General features: G+C 48.8%; 1 protein-coding gene across 2 annotated transcripts in view; it reads left to right on the top strand.

The window, feature by feature from the left end:
• The window catches only part of HIPK2 (homeodomain interacting protein kinase 2), a 208084-nt gene that overhangs the window by 120603 nt on the left and 66390 nt on the right, over window positions 1-21091 (top strand). For both annotated transcript variants that reach the window (XM_043463855.1, XM_043463856.1), the window contains exon 3: window positions 20649-20772. In XM_043463855.1, coding sequence (XP_043319790.1) covers window positions 20649-20772 — 124 coding nt within the window. The remainder of the gene's footprint in view (window positions 1-20648; window positions 20773-21091) is intronic.

Raw genomic sequence — 21091 nt, 5'->3', positions numbered from 1 at the left:
CTAAGGACCAAGTCTTTGGGGCCAGAGGGGTGAGGTTTGCTTTCCCCACACACACACACAATCTCTGGGAAGGAAGAAACGTTGAACGGGTGGAAAAGCTTTGCTAACACGATGGAAAACTTGGCATCATCTATCATGTCCTGGGCTGTGCCCCCTGAGGCTGTGTGGCTCACTTCCTTTCTCACTTCTCACCTCTCAGTGGCATCGCCAACAGGACATGAAGACCTCCTTCCGAGGTCCGTGTGTCAGGCCCTTACAGTGTGTGGCCCTGGTGGTGGTGTTTGGTTGCTCAGTCTTGTCTGACTCTTTGTGACCCCATGGACTGCAGCACACCAGGCTTCCCTGTCCTTCACTATCTCCCAGAGTTTGCGCAAACTCATATCCATTGAGTCGGTGATGCCATCCAACCATCTCATCCTCTGTCACTCTTCTCCTCCTGCCCTCGATCTTTCCCAGCATCAAGGTCTTTTGCAGTGAGTCGGTTTTTTGCATCAGGTGGCCAAAGTATTGGAGCTTCAGCTTCAGCATCAGTCCTTCCAGTGAATATTCAGGGTTGATTTCCTTTAAAATTGACTTGGTTTGATCTCCTTAATGTCTCAGGGACTCTCTAGCACCACAGTTTGAAAGCATCAATTCTTGGGCACTCAGCCTTCTTTACGGCAGTGGTATGGGAGGTGTGGTTTGTCCCATGAGGTATCTAACCCCACCATCTACTTTATGACATTTAATAATCCCCAGTGCCATCTTCTCCAGTTACGCATGGTTAGAGACAAACACTCTTGTGTCTGTACTTTCTGAGTAAAGGAATCAAAGAATAGGTTATTATCTGACCTCAGGACTGGGGCACCGGAAATGCAGAGTTAGTGTCTGCTGTCCTGGTGTCCCGTCCTTGTTCGCCTGGACACTCCTGTGTTCTCCTGCCTCTGCGCCTTCACTTACAGTTTTCCCGTCTGCAGGCCCTCTCCCCCTCCTGGGACCCTCCAGAGTCAGCTGAAAGTCTACCACTTCTAGTGTGTGAGTCGCTCAGTCGTGTCTGATTCTTTGTGACCCCATGGACTGCAGCCTGCCAGGCTCCTCTGCCCGTGGAATTCTCCAGGCAAGAATACTGGAGTGGGTAGCCATTACCACCCCTGGTGGTCACAGTAAATCCCACCTTCTTGCGTTCTTCCCAGCCTGGATCAAGTCACTGAAGTCCACTAGAGTGTAAGCCCCAGGAGGGTAGAGACCCCTGTTTTTGTTCATTGCCAAATAGTTAGCACCAGGACAGAGAAGATGCTTGATAAGTATTATTGAACGAAAGACAGCGATTACTGTCTGTAAACTTAGTGGCCATCCGAGGTCTATCCCTTCTGTCCGTGTTCATCCTTCTGTTCGTGTCCACCAGCTGCTAAGCTTCTTGAGAACAGAAACCATGACTTTGTATCACCCTCTAGCAGAGTCTGGAACACACGAGGAGCTCCATAAATACTGGTGATCACATTTACGACATGATCACTCAGTAATGTTCGCTGAGCGTGGGGTGGGCTGGGGGTGGGGAGGCAGGCCGAGTGTCTTTCTCTTGCTCTTCTGAAAACCACCTTGAACAGCTTTTTAAGGAAGCCCAAGGGCCCCTGTCCTCCCACTCAGCACTTGACTGTTTAGAAAGGATAGTCTTAAGAGCATGACGTTGTTAATACTGCATTCCTCGTCTATAAATTTTCAAAGGACTGTATAGAATTGTTCAGGAATCAAGTTATCCAGGGATTGGTTAGTTAATTCCTGAGAAAGCCACTCTGAAAACCGATTTTAATCCTATTTCAAATGGAGAGTTGGGAGAGGGCCAAAAAAGGGTATATTATTGTATCTTGTAGGAGAGACGAATCCAGCAGATATTCACTGAGTTATGGCGCCAGAGCCTTCCTTTCTTCTGTTATTGTGAATTATTGTGCTCATCGAAAGCCAGGTCAGCAGTGAGACTCCGGCATCCCACTTCCTCTCAGCTGAGGTCTTCTGTAATGGAGACCTTCATAAACAAACACTGCATACACTTCACGTGGGATCCTTCTAAAGTTCATGCTGTTTAATGTAAAGTGTAATCACTGTTGTACATTCCTTCAAAGTTCTAAAGTGTCCCTGGCTTCTGGGGTAGCTGTTGACGAAACGTTCTTTTGTTTAATAAAAGATAATTAGCTTTATACCACTCAAAAACGTCTTCAGTATAGAAGCTGAAATCAGTCATTTTGCTTAGCTACTCCACTCGTCCTTCCTCTTGCCTCTCTCCTGTGGGTGGCAAGCTCACATGTCTGTAGGGCCAGGCGGGTAAAGTCAGCGAGCTGTGAGGGCACAGCAGGAGACACACCCGTATGCCATGTGAGGGGGCAGGGCTCCCCAGCCCAGGCTAATTGCTGCCGAGCTCAGACCTGTAGCCCTGAGTTGCCAGAGCCCCGGAATTTCAAGAGAAGCCAGAAATCCAGATTTTTAAGAAATACCACTTGATTTCTAAATGTTAACAACTAATTCAAAAAGAATTTTTAACTCTTTGCAGGCCAAACCACTTATGTGTCTGTATCACATGCTTCCTCCAGGGTAGCAGTTTGCAACCTTTGTTCTGTCTTTCAGGCGTTCCTGCCTCTGGGCACTTGAGAGTCCTCCTTGGTCATTGGTTTCATTGCGCCACCTACTTTTTTAAGAGGGTGATCACTGGCATGCAGACTGTGTATGCCCGCAGAGAAGGGACCAGGAGGAGCGTCTAGTACAGCGGTGGGCACCAGGCAGATGCTCAGCTAAGGCTTGTCTCGAGAACAAGTCTCAGGCTTTTTTTGCATGGTCCCTCCTCTCTTAGAAGTCTGGTCACACATGGGTTTTAGTGACCCAACATTGCATAGCGTATGACCTCAAAATTCATTGACTTGAAACAATAATATACATGTATTATCTCACAGTATCTGTGGGGCAGGAATCTGAGAGCAACCTGGCTGGACAGTTCTGCTCCAGTTCTCTCACAGGGCTGCAGGCAGGTTCTCAAGGGGGAGCCGCAGTCGTCCGAGGACTTGGCCTGGGCTAAACGGTCTTCCTCGGCGGCTCTTTGTCCTGGCTGGTGTCAGGAGGAGACCTCAGTTCATGTGGGCCTCTCCACAGCACTGCTTGAGCATCCTCACAACATGGCCACCGGGTTCTCACAGTGACCGATCCAAGAGAGAGCAGGGTGGCAGCTGCAGTGTCTTTTATAACCTGGTCTCAGCAGTCACATTATTTCTGCAGTATCCTGTTGGATTCAGTGCGGGAGGGGATTCACCATTGACTATGACGAGGTGAGCGTCTAGCAGCCACCTCGGAGGCTCCTAGATGCTGTGTGTCACAGCTGCCCTCACAGTAGTCACGAAATCCTTTTAGTTTATTTTGATTGCGCTGGGTCTTCATGGCTGCTCGCTGGCTTTCTCTAAGTGTAGCAAATGGGGGCTACTCTTTGATGTCTCATTGCAGTGACTTCTCTTGTGAAGCCTGGGCTCCAGTAGTTGTAGCATGTGGGCTTAGCTGTTCCACAGCTTGTGAAATCTTCCCAGATCAGAGGTTGAACTGGTGTCCCCTGCATTAGCAGGCAGATTCTTAGCCAGTATACCATTAGGGAAGTTTGGTAGTCACTAAATCCTTTTTAAACAGATGATCACTGAGAGTAGTTTAAAAAAAAAGAAAAAAACTAAAGGAATAACACGTATGCCCTAGTGATTTATCCCTAATATTCATCTCATTTACTATTGTGTTCTTGAGATGAATTTAACCTTGGGAATTAAATACCCTATTTTTATATCCTGTCTTAAAATTGTCATCCCCCAATGTGTCAAAAATCACTTTCAAAAGTAGATTTATAAATTCTACCTGTATCACCTCTCACAGTGATAGACTCAGGTGTAGTTTGCTTTTCAGAGAAGGGCTTTCAATTACTGCTTCCCTCTGTCTGCTTTGCGGGGGTTTCCCTGTTCTCATATTCTCTGGATTGTCTGAGATGACACTTCTCTAGTGAGCCTAATGTTTTTTAAAGATTTGAAAGGAAAATCCCCAAGAAGTAGTGTCCTGAGCCAAGGATGGTACCCGCTTTGGTATATTAATATCATTTGTGAAGACTAATAGCCCCCAGAGACTTCCTGGGACCCTCTGAATTGGTAGGAGAGGGGTGCCAGTTTTCAGAGGGTCAGAAGTTCATGCCACTGTATCTATTTCAGGTATACCCTGTGCCAGCCCCCACCCCAGCTCCAGCAGCAGGACCGAGTGGGAGCTGCTGCCTGCTTCCAAACGTAGACACACAAAATACACACACACACCACATACATCACTCAGGCTGCACCTCGCAGACACACAGACACAACACACACACACACACCCCACCCCCCACCCTCAGGCTTGCACCCTGCCTTTGCCTCCTTTAAGACCACCCTAAATACTCATTTTAACCACATTTCGCCTCAATAAAAATGTTCAGGGGAAGGAAACGTGCCCCACCGTGATTTCCCCTAGGAAAATCCCTGCTGGTAGCTAGTGCTTATTTGTTCAATAAACAAAACCTTAGTCTGGGAATTGAAGGTCAACACCAGGCAAATCCACACTAGTGTGCCTTGCGCAGTGCTCTGGGGCCAGCGCGTTTGCGTGAGCAGCGGGGGGGGGGGGGGGGGGGGCGGGGGACAGGGGGGCGGGGAGAGGGAGCGGGGCCCGCCTCGCCCCGCCCACTCCGCCTTAGCCCCGGTCACCGAGAAGGGTATAGGTAGATGGAAATGAAATGCATAATTCATAAGGCCTGAGGTGGCATGTGATCTGTGGAAGGGGAGTGGTAATTACAGAACTGAGAAGGGAGGCTGCAGGCGTGGAAGTAACCTTTATAGGTTAGAGGCTGCTGTGATAGATGGCCTGCATTGTTCTATGCCTGACCTTTTTCTGAACTTCCCTTTAGAAGAACAGAGGAAATACACTTCTGCCTTTTCCCATATTGTTTGTGAATAATACCTTCATATGCCAGCTTTGAGCGTGTTTGTGTTCTTGCGTTTGGGGGTTTTGCTTTCCTTGTCCCCTCCCCTACTTGGCCCCAGGCTTTGCTGCTTCCCATAGTAAAATCTAGTAGTCCATAATTACTTCATCCCAGTATTAATGGTAAATATAGAGGCTACACAAATACTTGTCCATACTTAACACAGTTAGTACTGGGAAAGAAAAATACCCACGTAGCATCATTTCCCCACCTCTGCCCCCTGCCTTTCCCTCCCAAAGCTGGCTCCCCCAGGCAAGCAGGACAGGCCTGAGAACGGTCGTAAGGATAATGCAGATGGGCTGGTGACAAAGGTGTGGGATGTGGCCTCTCAGTAGGGATGATGGAACCGATGACAGACCTTCAGCCCCACCTTGCAAAATGGAGTCATTTTCACCAGATGTTAAGGTGCACCTAGGAATGAAACTCACATTTAAACTGCTGATGCAATCGCAGAGAAAATAAAAAACATAACCAGGCTAGGGAACATGTGCCGTATTTCTTTTATCAGCCTTACCTCTACGCAACCCCAAGTCCTCCATGTTGTACATGCCACACTTCCTCCAGCGGTATTGATTTCCTGGTCTGAACTGTGAGTCCCCGGTGATGGCTGTGTGATCATCTGAAGCCTGTCAGCCTCTGTAAAGTCAGGGGACCCCAGAACAGAGAGGAAGGAAGACATCTGTTTGATTTTTTTCACACAAGTTAGCATCGTGAAAGAGTCAGGCAGAAATGTTCCACTTAGCCGCCAAGTTGAATCTAGAGTTGAATCTTTGGGGGTATTTGGGGTTGTTTTGTTTCTTGAAAAACAAACCCTTTTTGAGCCTGAATGAAAAGGAACCAGACAGTTGTGGCAGAGGCTTTCAGTGAGGGGTCGGAATTTGGTTGGTTAACGCTGATTGAACACCTGTTGTGTGCAGGCTGCTCTCTGGAGGCTTAGCACTTCCTTAGGAAGCACATAGCCTCTGTCTTCTCAAGGAGCTTTTGATCTCATGGGGAAAGCCAGGACAAGCCCAAATGCACACATACAAAGACCTGCTTATGTAACTGACACTCTACAGAGGCAAGGGTGACAAGCTCGGTTACTGTAAATGATTTTTCAAAACTTCGTATCAATGATGGCTCCCTCTCTTTCAAACATTCATTTAATTGCTTGTTGTTTCTTTTTTTTAGTTGTATCTTTTAAAATCTCCCTAGCTGCCTCCTCTCTTCCCATCTCCGTTTGTTATTTCGTTCCTCAATTCCAGATAAATAGTTTCTTCTCTTCACCTACCATTCCTCCATATCTTTTAAAGATACAGACTTCCTAAGTCAAGCTTCTCCCATTAAAAATAAAGGATTTTTCCATGGAAAGCCCCATTACCAGAGAAGTACTAGAGAGGGCTGACTTGTTCTCTAGCCCTTCTCTTGCCTGACACATAAACACATGCATGTGCGTGCTTAATCATGTCCAACTCTGTGCGACCCTATGGACTGTAGCCCACCAGGCTCCTCTGTCCATGGGATTCTCCAGGCAAGCATACAGGAGTGGGTTGCCATTTCCTCCTCCAGGGGATCTTCCTGACCCAGCGGATCGAACCCACGTCTCCTACATTGCAGGCAGATTCTGCTGCCTGAGCCGTCAGGGAAGCCACACATACATCAGTGATGCATAAACAACAAATAGTAAGAAGTCCCCGTGTTGACTGCTTCCTCAGAAAATGACTTTCGTCAGCGAGCGTCTGTGTGTTGAACATTGACTACATCCCGCAGGGTCTGTGGTAGGAGAAGGAGACTAAGGGCTCTGCCTCTCCCAGCCCGCGCGTGTGAGGCGTGACCATCCGTACGTGTGGAGGGCCCGCCCCCACAGCACCTGTGCCAGACACACAGAGGGGAATAACAGACGCCCACTGCCTCAAGATGCTTCCGGTCCAGCTGAGAAGCCGCTGATAGATTTTTCTCCTTTTAAGAAACAGTGATCAGGGCAGGGGTGAATGAAAGACTGGAATGGGCAGATGTGTTGTGGGGACACAGACTCAGAGAGTGCCTTGGTCAGGACAGAATTCTAGAGGAGGCAGGATTCGAGTCGGAAGCCTTGACAGCCAGAGGAGGGCTTTCCATAGAGGCAAACTGAGGGTACGGCTGGGGGTGGGGGGCGAGGGGGGTTGGAAGGGATGCCGGGCATGCTGCCAGGGCCTCGTCCTGACCGCCCTGATGAGTCTGGATGGTTCTGCCCTGTTGCCTCTTGTGCTCCCACCAGGTAGTTCCCCCCCTTCCCTCTCAAGTCCATCTTCCTTTCCTATTCCTCTTGAGCCCCAGCCGACTGACATGCAGTACCCTATTTCTACACTCGGGTTAGTCCACTCAGCTAGGGTGGGGTTCGGTGCTCCAAGGAACAAGATGAACATTTTAATCTCTTTTGCTGAAGGCTGCTCCATTCCAAAGGCAAGATCCGAGAGTCCCAACTCTTGGGTTACAAAGAGGCCCCATTGTTCGGATGAGAAAAACAAGTTTCTGGATAGATGAGCAGTGGTGTTCTCATCTGGGGGGACAGCCTGCTCCCCTTCCACCGGCAGAAACGTCTTCCAGGCTCTCGTCTGCAGTGTGCTGTGGGTCTGTCACGGTGATGTCCCTGGCTGTCCCCGGTGGCCTCCATCCCTCTGTCCTGCAGCAGTCAAAGGACAGGGGGGCCTTTCAGAGCGTACATCCACCCCTGCACTCCGGCAGCCACTCGTGTTAGCTGCAAAAAGCCAGCTTCGTTTTTCCTCCACGACCCAAGTGAGCATAAGAAAGCAACTGCAGTTTTGTTTTGTCTTGTTTCCAGTTCCTCTAGGAAAAGTTGAGTATTAGGTTTTCCCTAAATCAGCTGCCTTTGGCTGGAGACCTGGGATTTATGCCCCACTCTCTTGTCCTAACATTGGAGAAGGAAATGGCAACCCACTCCAGTGTTCTTGCCTGGAGAATCCCAGGGATGGCAGAGCCTGGTGGGCTGCCGTCTGTGGAGTCGCAGAGTCGGACACGACTGAAGCGACTTAGTGGCGGCAGAGGCTTGTCCTGACTCCCGTCGGAACAAACAACCAGCCACCACGGGGGCCACATCTCTGCCCTGACCAGGGCAGGTCCGAACAGACCCTCTGTAGCATGTCCTGCGGTAGAATTGAGTGAAGAGTGGTACCTCCATTCTCCTTCACCCATCTGGTCTCCCGGCAGAGCCAGCCTCATCCACCTGGCTCTTCCTCCACACACCTGTCCACGTGCAGACAGGACCCTTCTGCATTCTATGGACCAGAACCTGCTCCGTCGGCCGGGATGGCCGCTGGCTTTAGTTGAAAACTTGCTTAGGTAGCGTATCAGCTGGCTTTGACCCTTCTTTCTCTATAATTCTCTACCGACAGCGCAGTAGCAGGAGGGAGGCCTTGTCTGAGGATGGAAATATCCCCATGGCTGCAGGGAAAGTGACCCTCCAGCATGTGTTCAGCATCTTTACTCAGCGGGCTCCCCTGTATTATCTCAGGTTTCGGCTCCGGCTCTCTCGATTGGTACGTCTCCAATCGGTGACACTGAATGCATCTCCCTTTCAAAGAGGAGCAGGTTTATCGCCAGGCCCTGTCTTCCTCACCCCCATCCATCAGCCATAAAGACCACCTCCTGATTTAGCCCTGTGAGCCACAGAGTCAGATGGTGCCTTAAGAAGGGAAATAACCCAAGGATGAGCCTTGACTTTGGTACCGTTCACTTGCCAAGAACTGGGCATCAGGGGGCCCCACACAGGACAGCGTACGGGCTCTCCAGCCTTGTGCTGGTTTGGTCCAGCCCTGAGAAACATTTCTGAGAACTCCCTATGGGCCAGTGGAAGCTAAGTGTTAACCAATGGAAAGTTTTCCACTGAAATCAAAAATTTCTTGTAAGTAAGTAATAGTACCTTCTTAGTGTGCTTTCATCTGGGATAGAGGCTGTTGTTCTGTCGCTAAGTCACGTCTGAGTCTTTGTGACCCCATGGACTGCAGCACGCCAGGCTCCCTTGTCCTTCACTGTCTCCCAAAGTTTGCTCAAATTCATGTCCATTGAGTCGGTGAGGCTATCTAACCATCTTATCCTCTGCTGTCCCCTTCTCCTTTTGCTTTCAATCTTTCCCAGCTTCAGGGTCTTTTCCAATGAATCAGTCTTCACATCAAGTGGCCAAAGTATTGGAGCTTCAGCATCAGTCCTTCCAGTGAATATTCATGGTTGATTCCCTTTAGGATTGACTGGTTTGATCTCCTTGCTGTCCAGAGGACTCTCAAGAGTCTTCTCCGGCACCCCAGTTTGAAGGCATCAATGACTGAGCCTTGAGTTAACTTACTCAAAGGTATGAAGGAGACCCCTCCTTTCTTCCCGGCCTGACATCCCACTTCCACCCCACTGGGGGTGACACATAACCACTCTGAATAAAGTGGAGGGGCTGCATCTGCCACAGGTCTGGAACTGAAATTCCAAATTCCCTCCCAGTGCAGAGAAAAGAGGAGTGGCCTCAGGAAGCGAAGGGTGAGGCCTTCTTGATATCATCAGCAGACTTCCCAGGGAAGCTCAAAATGCAGTTTCAACCCTCAGTTTCAGTCAGCAGACTAGCAACAAAGCAGAAGAAACAGTCAACCAGCAGAACTAAAAAGAACATCCGAGGTTTTGCAGCCAGCCGCCCTGGGCTTTGCGCTGCACTCCTATCACTGTGAGCCGGGACTCTGGTCTGGTCCTCCTGTTAAGGACCTGATCCCTGGAGGCGTGGGGGCCACACTACAAGATGCACACACTCCTGTACAGGCCACGTGTCACCACCGCATGCAGAGAGGGGCCAGTGTGCAGGAGGGGCTTGGTGATGCCCACCGCGTCTCTCCACCCAGCTGTGAGTGACACTGGACGTTGCTTTCTGATAAGCCACAGAGCTGTTATGTTTTTGCTCTCTGCACTTCTTTTTAAATATGTTGTCCTTCACAATCAGTCAAAGATTTTTTTTAATTTTATAAAAGAACCTGGAGCCGTGTGTAAAAAGAATCCCTAGGTGTAGTTCAGTTCAGTTCAGTCACTCAGTCGTGTCTGACTCTGCCACCCCATGGACTGCAGCACGCCAGGCTTCCCTGTCCATCACCAACTCCCAGAGTTTCCTCAAACTCCCATTGAGTCAGTGATGCCATCCAACCATCTCATCCTCTGTCACCCGCTTCTCAATCTTTCCCAGCCCTCAATCTTTCCCAGCATCAGGGTCTTTTCCAGTGAGTCAGTTCTTTGCATCAGGTGGCCAAAGTATTGGAGCTTCAGCATCAGTCCTTTCAATGAATACTCAAGACTGATTTCCTTTACAATTGACTGGTTTTGATCTCCCTGCAGTCCAAGAGACTCTAAGAGTCTTCTCCAACACCACAGTTCAAAAGCATCCATTCTTTGGTGCTCACCCTTCGTCATAGTCCAACTCTCACATCCATACATGACTACTGGAAAAACCATAGCTTTGACTAGGCAGACCTTTGTCAGCAAAGTACTGTCTCTGCTTTTTAATATGCTGTCTAGGTTTGTCATAGCTTTTCTTCCAAAGAGCAAGCATCTTTTAATTTCATGGCTGCAGTCACCATCCACAGTGATTTTGGAGCCCAAGAAAATAGTCATTGTTTCCATTGTTTCCCCATCTATTTGCCATGAAGTGATGGGACCGGATGTAGACATGTGCCAAAATCTGAGATTCCATTTCCCTGGCCAGCAGATGCTTCCATAGACATTTACGGAGCATGTACTTTTGCCAAAAGTATGAGCATAAAATCTGGTAATATTATAGTCCCATGGGGTGTTAGAAGGCAAGAGCAGGCATTTTCCAGCATCCCCTGACTTCATGATAACAAGCCCCAGAGACCTGAGAGATACTGGGTCACCGGGTTTGGGGTGGGCTGAGTAGACACAGTACAACAGGACATGTCAAGAGGATAAGGAATTCCAGGACAGGGTCCATGTTTTCGAAATGACCTATTATGGGGTCCAAGTCATTCTTCCCAGGAACATTTCTTAAAGCGATTTACAAAGAATTAGAGGCTAACATCAGAATATCCTCTAGGTATCTGGGAACTGGTTTCCAAATTATACCAATATTGTTAGAAGCCTTTGGAGATTATAGTTATTGAGTTCCAGATCCAACCTTTTCTTCTGGTACATAAACAAGAAGGTTAGATTTTAGCACTGAACTTTGCAGAGTTGAAGCCGAGCTGGGAACCAAGGGTCAGCACAGGGGTGGGGAATGGGAGGGTGGAGATATGTATGCGTGTGTGTGTGTGCATATATTTAGTGTACACCAGGCAAGTCTTACTCAGAGCCAAAATGTTCATTGCCAATACAAATCCAAAAAAACGTCCGCTCTGATTCTAACATTGTTCTGAAGTGGTTGGTTGACTCAAGGAAACGCACTTCCTGTGGGAGACTGTCCAAGTGTGGCGTGAGGATGACGTCACCAGCACAGTCAAACCCTGATTATATATAATCAACTTTCCAGGTGGACGCGATGCTTTGTTCTGATGTCTTGAGCATTTCTGTTCGTGAGAACTGGAGATGCTCAATTATAGCAGCATCACCAGTGAGGATCTTGAATCCTCACAGCACACACACACTTTTATGGCTGTCAGCAGTGGCCCCGAGAAAGAACTTCTAGAGCCCCTCTGAAACTATTTCATTGCATATGTAACATCAAGCTGGGGCCGCCACAGGCACCAGTTGGGTGTGTTCCTGGCTTCCCTTCTGGAGTCAGAGCCTTGTCACTGTCAGATGACAGCATCCTCCTCATCATACTACAAGGCAGATCTTCTTACGGAAGAAAATCTCTTCTGTGGAGGGTGTGCCTCTTAGGAGGCACAGTGTTTGGTTGGATCAGTCTCCTTACCACCTCGGGTCCGGGCAGGCGCACACAGTGAGCGGGCTCCTGGTCAACCCCTGCCTATGATTTGTTCCTGGAGCTGTGTCTCTGAGTCACTGTGTCTTTCCCCCGTTTGTCAAGCACCTCAAAGACAGAGCTGCTTCTTTACTGTCTCCTGTTTGCCAGGGAAGCTGTATCTTTTTCAAAATCGAACCCCAGGTTGACCTTGGATTAGCCAGGCCTCAGTTGCTATCTCCCCACTTGGACCTTTCTGGGTCCTCCTGACATGGTACCAACCCATCTTCTAGGAATACTGCCCCAAGGCACTCTCCACCATTCACCTTTCAGGTTGTCTTCTGTGAAAATCCTTTGGGCTTTGGGGTCCAGTGTCCCTAAAATAGCCTCCTCTGAGTCCTCAGATTTCTGCTACTCCTAGGGTCCTGTGTTGCCTTGATGTAATCCTTTGCCTCCTAGTCTAGGTCACCAACTCAAATAGTGCCTCTGAGCGGGTGTCAGCCTTTCCAAGTCTCCTTATTTTTGCGGCGGAAACATAAGATTTAACAACCCATCTGAAATACAATTTTACATTTTGATTGCTTCTGCCCCAGCCATACTGAGGTTACTTTCAATCTACATATATTTGTGGGAACAGGCTTTTTCACTGCAGTTCAATTCAAGTACACCTTATAATATCAGTGATTATAAAATACCGTGGACTAACAGAGTGTCTTGCTTCCAGAGAGTTCAAACTGCTTTACAATTCTACCAAACGTAATTTATCTTCATAAGCTGGTGCAGAGACAAGGAAAAAAGCAAGATTAATAATCACATTTTATAGATGGTGAAATAAAAACCCAGAGAAATTGAGTAACATTTTTCCAGAAATGCACAGTCCTTCCTGTGCTCTGTGATTAGTGTTGCAGATTTATTGCCCAAGTTGGGAGTGGCTGTGAACCTTGCACTTGTGTTATTAGTGTAGATGATGGAGACATGAACTTGGCCGGGGGGGTTGGGTAAGGAAGGGCTTGTACTGTGAAAGGTGATGCAGGGTTAGGGTCACGCTCTCCAGTAGGAGGACGTGGGGGGTTGTGGATGGGCAGTATTCTTTCTAAAGCTAAATGGCGAGGACTTCATTGTTAGATATATTAATCGCTGTACCTTTTTCATATAGATAAATGAAAAAACTCTTTAATGGTTATGCTTTAATATATTTAAATAGTTTTCCTATTGTTTCAATTTATAAGGAAGAAAATGGACCTTTAAAATGAGGAAAGAGGGGCTTTCTGGTGGTCCATTGGTTAAGAATCCACCTGCCAATGCAAAGGACATGTGTTTGATCCCTGGTCTGGGAGGATCCCACATGCCGTGGGACAGCTGAGCCCTTGTGCCATAACTCCTAAGCCCATGCTCTAGAGCCCGCAAGCCACAACTGTTGAAGCCTATGTGCCTAGAGCCTGTGTTCTGCAACAGGGAAGCCACTGCAATAAGAAGCCGTCACACCACAACTAGAGAGTAGCCTCTGCTCTCTGCAACTAGAGAGAAGCCCATGCATCAAGGAAGACCAAGCGCAACCAAAAAGTAAATAACATAAATAAAACTTTTTTAAATGAGGAAAAGGGATGCTCTTTATCTAATTGCTGTCCCATGGACTAAGACACATTGTACATAATACATAAGTGATGTACTATCTGTTGACTGCTTTCGCCAGGCCAGGCCCTGTGCTAGGTGCTCCTATGATGCTGTTTCATTTCATCCTCCTACCAACGTCAAGAAATTGGTATACAGCCACGACCTGATGGCACTGTGAACTTGGGGTCCTGAGTGTTTCCACTCAGCTCAGGTGGTGTCCACGCCTCTGTCAGGGGTCATTCCCCCATGGGGTCACAGCATCTGCACATGATCTGGGAAGGCCTCACTAGCTACATGTACTGTCAGGAGAGCCACCAGAGTGAAATATCAAAGCTTAATCACTGGTGTGTCGAAAATGACAGTTGTTCGTTCTCTTTCTATAGAAAGATAGAATTTTCCATGTCTTGCTATGGAAATGTTGGAGAGGAACAATCTCTCTTAGGTGCAAATTTTGTCTGACACTTCGTGTGTGTTTCAAGTATTTTTGATGTCCCAAAATAGCAGCAAGGAGCCTCTGTAAGAGGATTCCATGGGCTGGTAAATGAAGGTTGAGTCCCTGACACAGCCCGGGCAGTTCTGAGCCCAGAGGGGAAAGGCCATGTCCCAAGCTGGCAGCCCTACCCGCTGCGGACCCTAACCGAGACCAGAGACAGCCCCCATGCAAGAAATCAGGATATGATTTTTTTTTTCTTTTTTTTTAAAGCATGTAAACTTTGGAATAGAAAGGCCAAGTAGTCTGCCTCTTGTCTTAGGCAGTGTTGCCAAGGAGATGGCGCCAGCTTCAGGGAAAACTGGTGCCTGCTGAGGGTGTGGGATTGAAACAGAAAGGTTTATTCCTTCTCCAGAGGTGTGGTGGGCACCTAGGTGCTCCATGCCTGTGCTAGACTCCAGAGGTGCAGCCAGAGGCCAGGGATGGACATGTACTCACCCCGCCCTGTGCCTGGAGGCCACCTCGCCCATTCACCTCCCCCCGCCCCGCCCCACCCCCTAGGCTTTGCCTCTCCTGCGTGTGTGCTGGCCGCAGGCCCATTGTTGCCTCCAACTAGACAGTGAACTCCTGGAGGAACCGCAGGGTCTGATTTCTGACCGTCAGCACAGTGCCTGGCACATAGAAGATGCTTAGGAAAATGGCAATTGAATTATTCCCTGCTAAGTGACTAAATAAGGGGTGCTAAACTCTGTCTTGGGATAACCCCTGCTAATAATGGTTTCTTCCCTGAAGAATGAATACACCTTAGCAACCATCGAATGTGCTTCAGGTGCACTGAACAAAAAGAAACCGATTTTAGACTTGACTTTGAACATCCAGGAGCTTGGAGCCTTACAGACCAGTGGAGCAGGGACCAGGCATCTGCCCGATCATAGCAGAGGGGTCTTTGGTTCCCCAGGGATTACTGAGGGGCCAGATAGAGAAGTACCTTCCTGACCTGAGGGCTCGTGCTGAGCAGATTTTTATGAAGCATCTGCTGTGTACCAGACTGAGGCTCAAAACACAGGCCCTGCCCTTGGGATAGTGGAGGGCGAACACCCGGACACACATATACAACAGTCGTTGTTCAGTCGCTCAGTCGTGTCCGACTCTTTGCAACCCCATGGACTGCAGCACGCCAGACTTCCCTGTCCTTCACTGTCTCCCGGAGTTTGCTCAAACTCATGTCCATTGAGTCGATGATGCCATCCAACCATCTCATCCTCGGTCATCCCCTTCTCCTGTCTTCAATCTTCCCCAGCATCAGGATCTTTTCCAGTGAGTCGGTTCTTTGCATCAGGTTGGTCAAAGGATTGGAGCTTCAGCATCAGTCCTTCAGATGGTCAGTTGATATCTATTGGATCGATCTGGTGCTTCGTGTCTGTAGGTTCATCACGCAGTCCACCAGCACCGAGAGCAAGGTGTGTTTGAGTGCAGAAGGGGCGGGGAGGACAGGCTGTCTCAGAAATGTGACCAGCATGTCATGTGTGCAGACAAGAAGACACAGCCTTTGAATAGGGAAGAGTTTCAGAGTAAATTGGAAAAGGTTGAACCCAAAGGCAGGAGACCAGTAGGGGTTTACAAGAGAGGGCTGGACCACAGAGGGCTCCAGCAAGCCTACAGTGTGGAGCTGAGTGGATGATGGCTTCTAGAGGAATGGGAAGAGATGGGCCTTTATCAGCCCTGCCCATTCACACACACGGAGGCCCACTCTTCCCCAGGCGAAAGGCTCGCGCCTGGGCTCCTGTTCCTTCATGAAGATTCGCCCCTTCCACCCTCCTTTGTTTGTGAGCCTTAGAACGTTCCATCTGAATCACATATTTTAGCACTTTCTTATATTTAATAAAGGTTTATTCAATCTACAAATCCTTACTGATTGGCTCCTAAATGCCAGACCCTGCGCTGCCCTCATGGACGTAGCAGAGGAGACAGACACAGTGAGGAGGTTATTGGGAAAGTGCTGTAAAGTGACATTTACGGCACCAGAGATGGAGACTAACCGGTGTCAAGGGATGCCTGTTGGTGGCGGTGACAATTAAGCAGAGGTTTGAAGGATGAGCAAGAAGGAAGCCGCCACCTGAGAACCAGCGGAGAAAGCATTTGACGCCGAAGCAAGAGCTCCGCAGGAAGGCTCAGGAAACTGGTTAGGCTGGGGCTTACTGAACTGGGAGAGTGGAGGATGACTGCCGGGCTGGGCAGGGCCCAGCCAGCGCAGGGGACTGAGAGTTCGTCCTCAGGGTGGCAGGGAGCCTGGGAAGGACTTCACGCTGAGGGCCTGTGACCTGTTGAGCTGGTAGAGAGTGGACTGGAGGAAGCAGCAATGACGTGGAAAGATGGGAAGGCCCAGGTGAGGTGGTCAGAGCCAGAGCGGTGGCTGCAGAAGTGGAGAATCCAGGGCCAATTGAGCTACTTCAGAGCTGCCATTATTGAGTGGCAAGGATATAGAGGGAGAGAGAGGAATCAGAGATCAATCCCAGGTTTCCAGCATGAGTAATGGGGCAGGGTGGGGAGGGGAGTGTGATAGTAATTCCATTTAGTGAAACAGAGGACAGAAGGAGGAATTATTTGGGGTGGGAGGGTACAGAGAAGAGTTTCCTTTTAAACACAAGTTGAGGTGGTCGAGAGATATTCCAGTGGAAGTGTCAGGCCATCAGAAACATAAAGCTGGAGCCCAGAAAAGTCTAAAAAGGAGACAGACTTTTGGAAATACACAAAATGGGATTTAAACCGCTAAGAATGGACACGGTGACCGTCGCAGTTTCCTAGCGTTCAGAGACGAGTACCACAAAATACATGACTCAGAGTAACAGAGACTTGTTCTCTCACAATTCTGGAAGCTAGACGTCCAAAATCAAGGCCATGCTCCCTCTGAAGCCTCCAGGGAGGGGCCTTCTTGCCTCTTCCAGCTTCTGGCTCCTTGGCTTGTGACAGCATCACTCCAGTCTCTGCCTCCGTCTTCACACGACCATCTTCCCTCTGCGTCTGTGTCCAGATCTCCCCCTTCTTCCGAGGACACCGGTCATACTGGATGAAGGATGCACCCTGCTCCAAGACAACATCATCGTAACTGATGACATCTGCAGTCACCCCGTTCCCAAAGAAGGGCACACGTTGAGCTACTGAAGATTAGGACTTCAGCATGACTTTGGGACATGGTTCAACCCCATAAGAATTACCTAGTAAAACAATGAAACGAGAGAAGAGAAGGGGTCCTGGGCTTTGCCGTCGGCAGCACTTGGATAGAGGAGGACAAGCCATGAGCAACAGAGCGGAACAAATGCAGGAGCATGTAGTGTCATTCGAACCAAGACTGTGTATTTCAAGACCAGAAGGAACGATCACCTGTGTGGAAGAAACAGGACTGTCAGGCTCCAGAGCTGAGAAACTGACCAGTAGACGCGACGTGGTCCCTGCTGGCCTCGGCGAGCTCCGAGCTTGAGTGGAGCGGAGGGGCACGTCCAGTGAGAGGAGGAGGGAAGATGCGAGAGGCAGAGCAGTGGAAGCTGCCGGAGATGACTCTTCAGAGATTTGGCTTTGGAAGGAGAACAGAGAACTAGGGCAACAGCTGCAGGGAGCTGAAGGGATTAGGAGAGGTTTGGTTTTCGCGTGTTTTGTTCTTGCGTTCTGTTTTATTGTTTTTAGACGGGAGACACTGGAGCGAGGGTGTGCGCTTGGACTAGGTCTGTTTGTGTGTATGTGCGCGTATTGTTTGTTTTCGTGCTCGACTTCAGTTGTCACCTGTGCTTTGGTGTCGCCTCCCCAGCGACCCGTGGGGGACAGGGTCTGCAGGGGAAGGGGGCTGCACCTTCTGTTTCTTTTGTCTCCCAGCTGCCCCGCCTGATGCCCACACATTTGCTCACTAGGATCACAGCAAAAGAAATCCTCTGCCGTACATATGGTGACACCAGGAATTGCTGTCATTCCGCTTTCTGATGGACTAAACAATTTTTTTAAATATTTACTTACAATTTATCTGGCTGTGCTGGGTCTTAGTTGAGGCATGAGAACTCTTAGTTGCAGCATGTGGGATATTACTTCCTCAACCAGGGATCGAACCTGAGCCCCCTGTATTAGGACCTCGGCGTCTAAACCAATGGGCCACCAGGGAAGTCCCCAGCTAAATGATTTTCACAGGTCCTGTTCCTGAAACGCGAGCCTGCTGTTTCTCGCCCAAGAACATCATTGTCATGCCCTTTGCATGACAGTCTTACCTGTTGGATTCTGCTGGGCAGATCATCAGGGAACAGAATCTGGGAAATGGGTTTTCAGGAGTTCCCCGTGGTCTGCTTAAGGGCATGAAAAAGTACATGCCCTTAGTGAAAGTTAGTCACACAGTCGTGTCCAACTCTTTGCAATCCCATGGACTGTAGCCCACCAGGCTCCTCTGTCCTTGGAATTCTCCAGACAAGAGTACTGGGGCCTGAGGACCAGTTAATTAACCTGACAGGAAGGGCAGCCTCATGGTCAAGTCCCGAGATGGCCCCATGGAACCAGAGCAACCTGACCCTAAGACCCGACCTGGAGACTGGAGTGTCCAGGCTACAACAGCCAAAGGGACAGGTCACAAGAACGGGGGACAGACGTGCTGAGATGCCTGATTCTGAGCCAGCAGCAGCTGCCACAGGAGGGACTTCTCAGGACCAGAACAGGTACCTCCCCAAGGAGAGGCCCGAGCCTGCACGTGAGAGGAGGCAGATGGACACATCTGACTCTTGAGCAGAGCAAAGCAGGTTCTGCCACATGTGTAATAAGAGTTGTTTTAACTATCATGTTCTTTTGAGATACTCCCTTCTTTTCAAAAAGATGTGTTGGTTTTTTTTTTAAATCAAAACCACTGCGGAAGAGATGGCATTGCTGGAAGCAACCTGCGGTAGTCTTATCAGTTCCACATAATGATCTGTGGCTCTGGAAGCCCTGGTGTGTGGGGGCACTGCTTGACACAGTGACCTAGACCAGGTCGAAGGTCCCATGACCCGGGACAGTCCAGCAGTGATGCCTCCCCAGGGCATCCGTGCCGGAGGGCAAGAGCTGTCCCCCACGTCCACACGAACCGTCAGCAACTAGGCTGGGAGGAGACAAAGGCCAAAGACAGGGCGAAGTGCCAGGCACAAGCACTGGAGCAGAAGACACCCAGCAGCGAGGGGACGGGGACAGGGGAGACCCCTCAAGTAACAGCTCGCTCCCCGGCCCTCCGCAGCAATCCCCGCCTTCCAAGCCCATGGAGACCCAGCCTTGGCCTCGCCGCCCAGACCACGATCTCAGCGCTCTGGAAGCACCAACAGTAGTGCTGCCTCTCCAGCTCCAAGGAAGGGAAGAGACTCCTTTTCACATTTGAAAAATCAAAAGACTTGATAGCAAGATCATTTGGTTCTTATTTGTTTTTTCAGAACCATTATGTAGAGAAAAAAAAAAAAACAGCAATGAGAGCCAGTTTAAAGGAGCAGGCAGGGAGATGCTTTGTGGGCAGGGATAATTCAGCTCGAAGCTCCAACAAGTGGAGGTGCTCCTGGCACCCCCTCCCTCCCTCCTCTCCTGCTGGCTGGGCAAAGATAACCCAGATAGAGAAAAGTCTCCCAGCTCCCAGGCTCCCCCTCCAGGCTGCTAAAAAGGTGGAGTTGCATCTTCCTGGATCACTTCATCAAGGGGGCTGTTGGTAGAGAAAACAGAAGTTGGGCCAGTGCCTTGAGCCACGTTTAAAAAAAAAAAAAAAAAAAATCTTAAACTGAGTTCATATCTCATGCTCTGAACGTGGTTTTCTCCAAAATGTACCCCTAGCAATCATGACCAATTCCTAGAAAAGCGGAGCTACTCTGTGGTCTTTGGTTTTGATTACCAACTACATGTGAAATTTTCTCTTTGAGTTTAGGTGATTTCCTTCAGAAGTTCCAGCAGGTAACCAGGCTTATCATGTGAAGGAACATAGTTTCTAAAGTTAGGAAAGGATTTATAATGGAATTCTGATTAACAGATCATGAACCAGGTACTATAATTGTCATAGTAGAGAATTCTTTAGAAGATAATAAAAAAACAAAAGTAGTGTTTCCTTGGAAAAGTGTGATACAAACTCCTAAAAAGGGATTGTTGGCATAAACAGATACTGTATTTAATCCCATTCTGGGTGGAGGCAACTTGTTTTATATATGACTGAAAATAGAACACTTCTGCTTCAGAATTCCTTTGTAAAAACTGAGCATCCTTGGGACTTCCCTGGTGACCCAGTGGTTAAGACTCGGAGCTTCCACTGAATGCTCAGGGTGCAGGTTTGATCCCTGGTCAGGGAACTAAGATCCTGCATGCCACTCAGCAAAAAAAAAAAAAACCTGGGCATTCTCTAGAGGTTGGTTTCCTGGGTTTTCAGCTACAAAAGATAATTCCTGAGTATCTCAAAAGCGTTGATTAGCTCATCTGGCTGGAGCGTGATGGTAATGAAGCAGTAGCTGTGGTTCCCTCTGGGTCTGCTCTACAACCTCAGACCTATCATGCATCTCAGCCAGTCATCCAACCAGGCTCCCTGCTGAAGGGACAACCAGGCCAAAGTATGCAGGGATCATTGCAACCCAGCTCAAGAACAACAGAACCTTGAGGGGATCACTAACGATAGCTTGGGTTTGAAAGACTGGATTTTGTTGTTGTTGTTGTAGAATTCATATAGAAATAGCTTCCTGAATTTCCAAATTGCTGATGACTTTTTTTTTCCCATTCTTCCTTTTCAGGGCCCCTGAGATCATCCTGGGTTTACCATTTTGTGAGGCAATTGATATGTGGTCTTTGGGCTGCGTCATCGCAGAGCTGTTCCTGGGCTGGCCGCTGTATCCAGGAGCTTCAGAGTACGATCAGGTGGGTCCAGACAGCACAGGTGCTCTCAGCCAGCTCTCTTCCTTTGTCTGGATGGGCACCCCTTTCATAACCTGACATAGGGGCGGGGCTCTGAGGTGTGATACTGTCTCCCAAACCTTGCTTCCTTTCGATCGCTTTTTTTTTTTAATTTAGCCACAACTTTTATTGAAGCATCTTATCTGTGTCGTCTCCTTAAGTACCAGAATCCAAATTTACAATTGAGGATCGCCTGGCTTTTCTTTGTTCTTCTTCCTTTTCCTTTGATTACTTCTTTCTCTCCCTATAAAATTGTCGTTTTTCTCCGAGACGCTAGAGCCGT

The sequence above is a fragment of the Cervus canadensis genome, chromosome 3 (assembly GCF_019320065.1).
Source record: "Cervus canadensis isolate Bull #8, Minnesota chromosome 3, ASM1932006v1, whole genome shotgun sequence".
NCBI classification, from domain to species: domain Eukaryota; kingdom Metazoa; phylum Chordata; class Mammalia; order Artiodactyla; family Cervidae; genus Cervus; species Cervus canadensis.
This window is presented reverse-complemented; position numbering and strand designations above follow the sequence as displayed.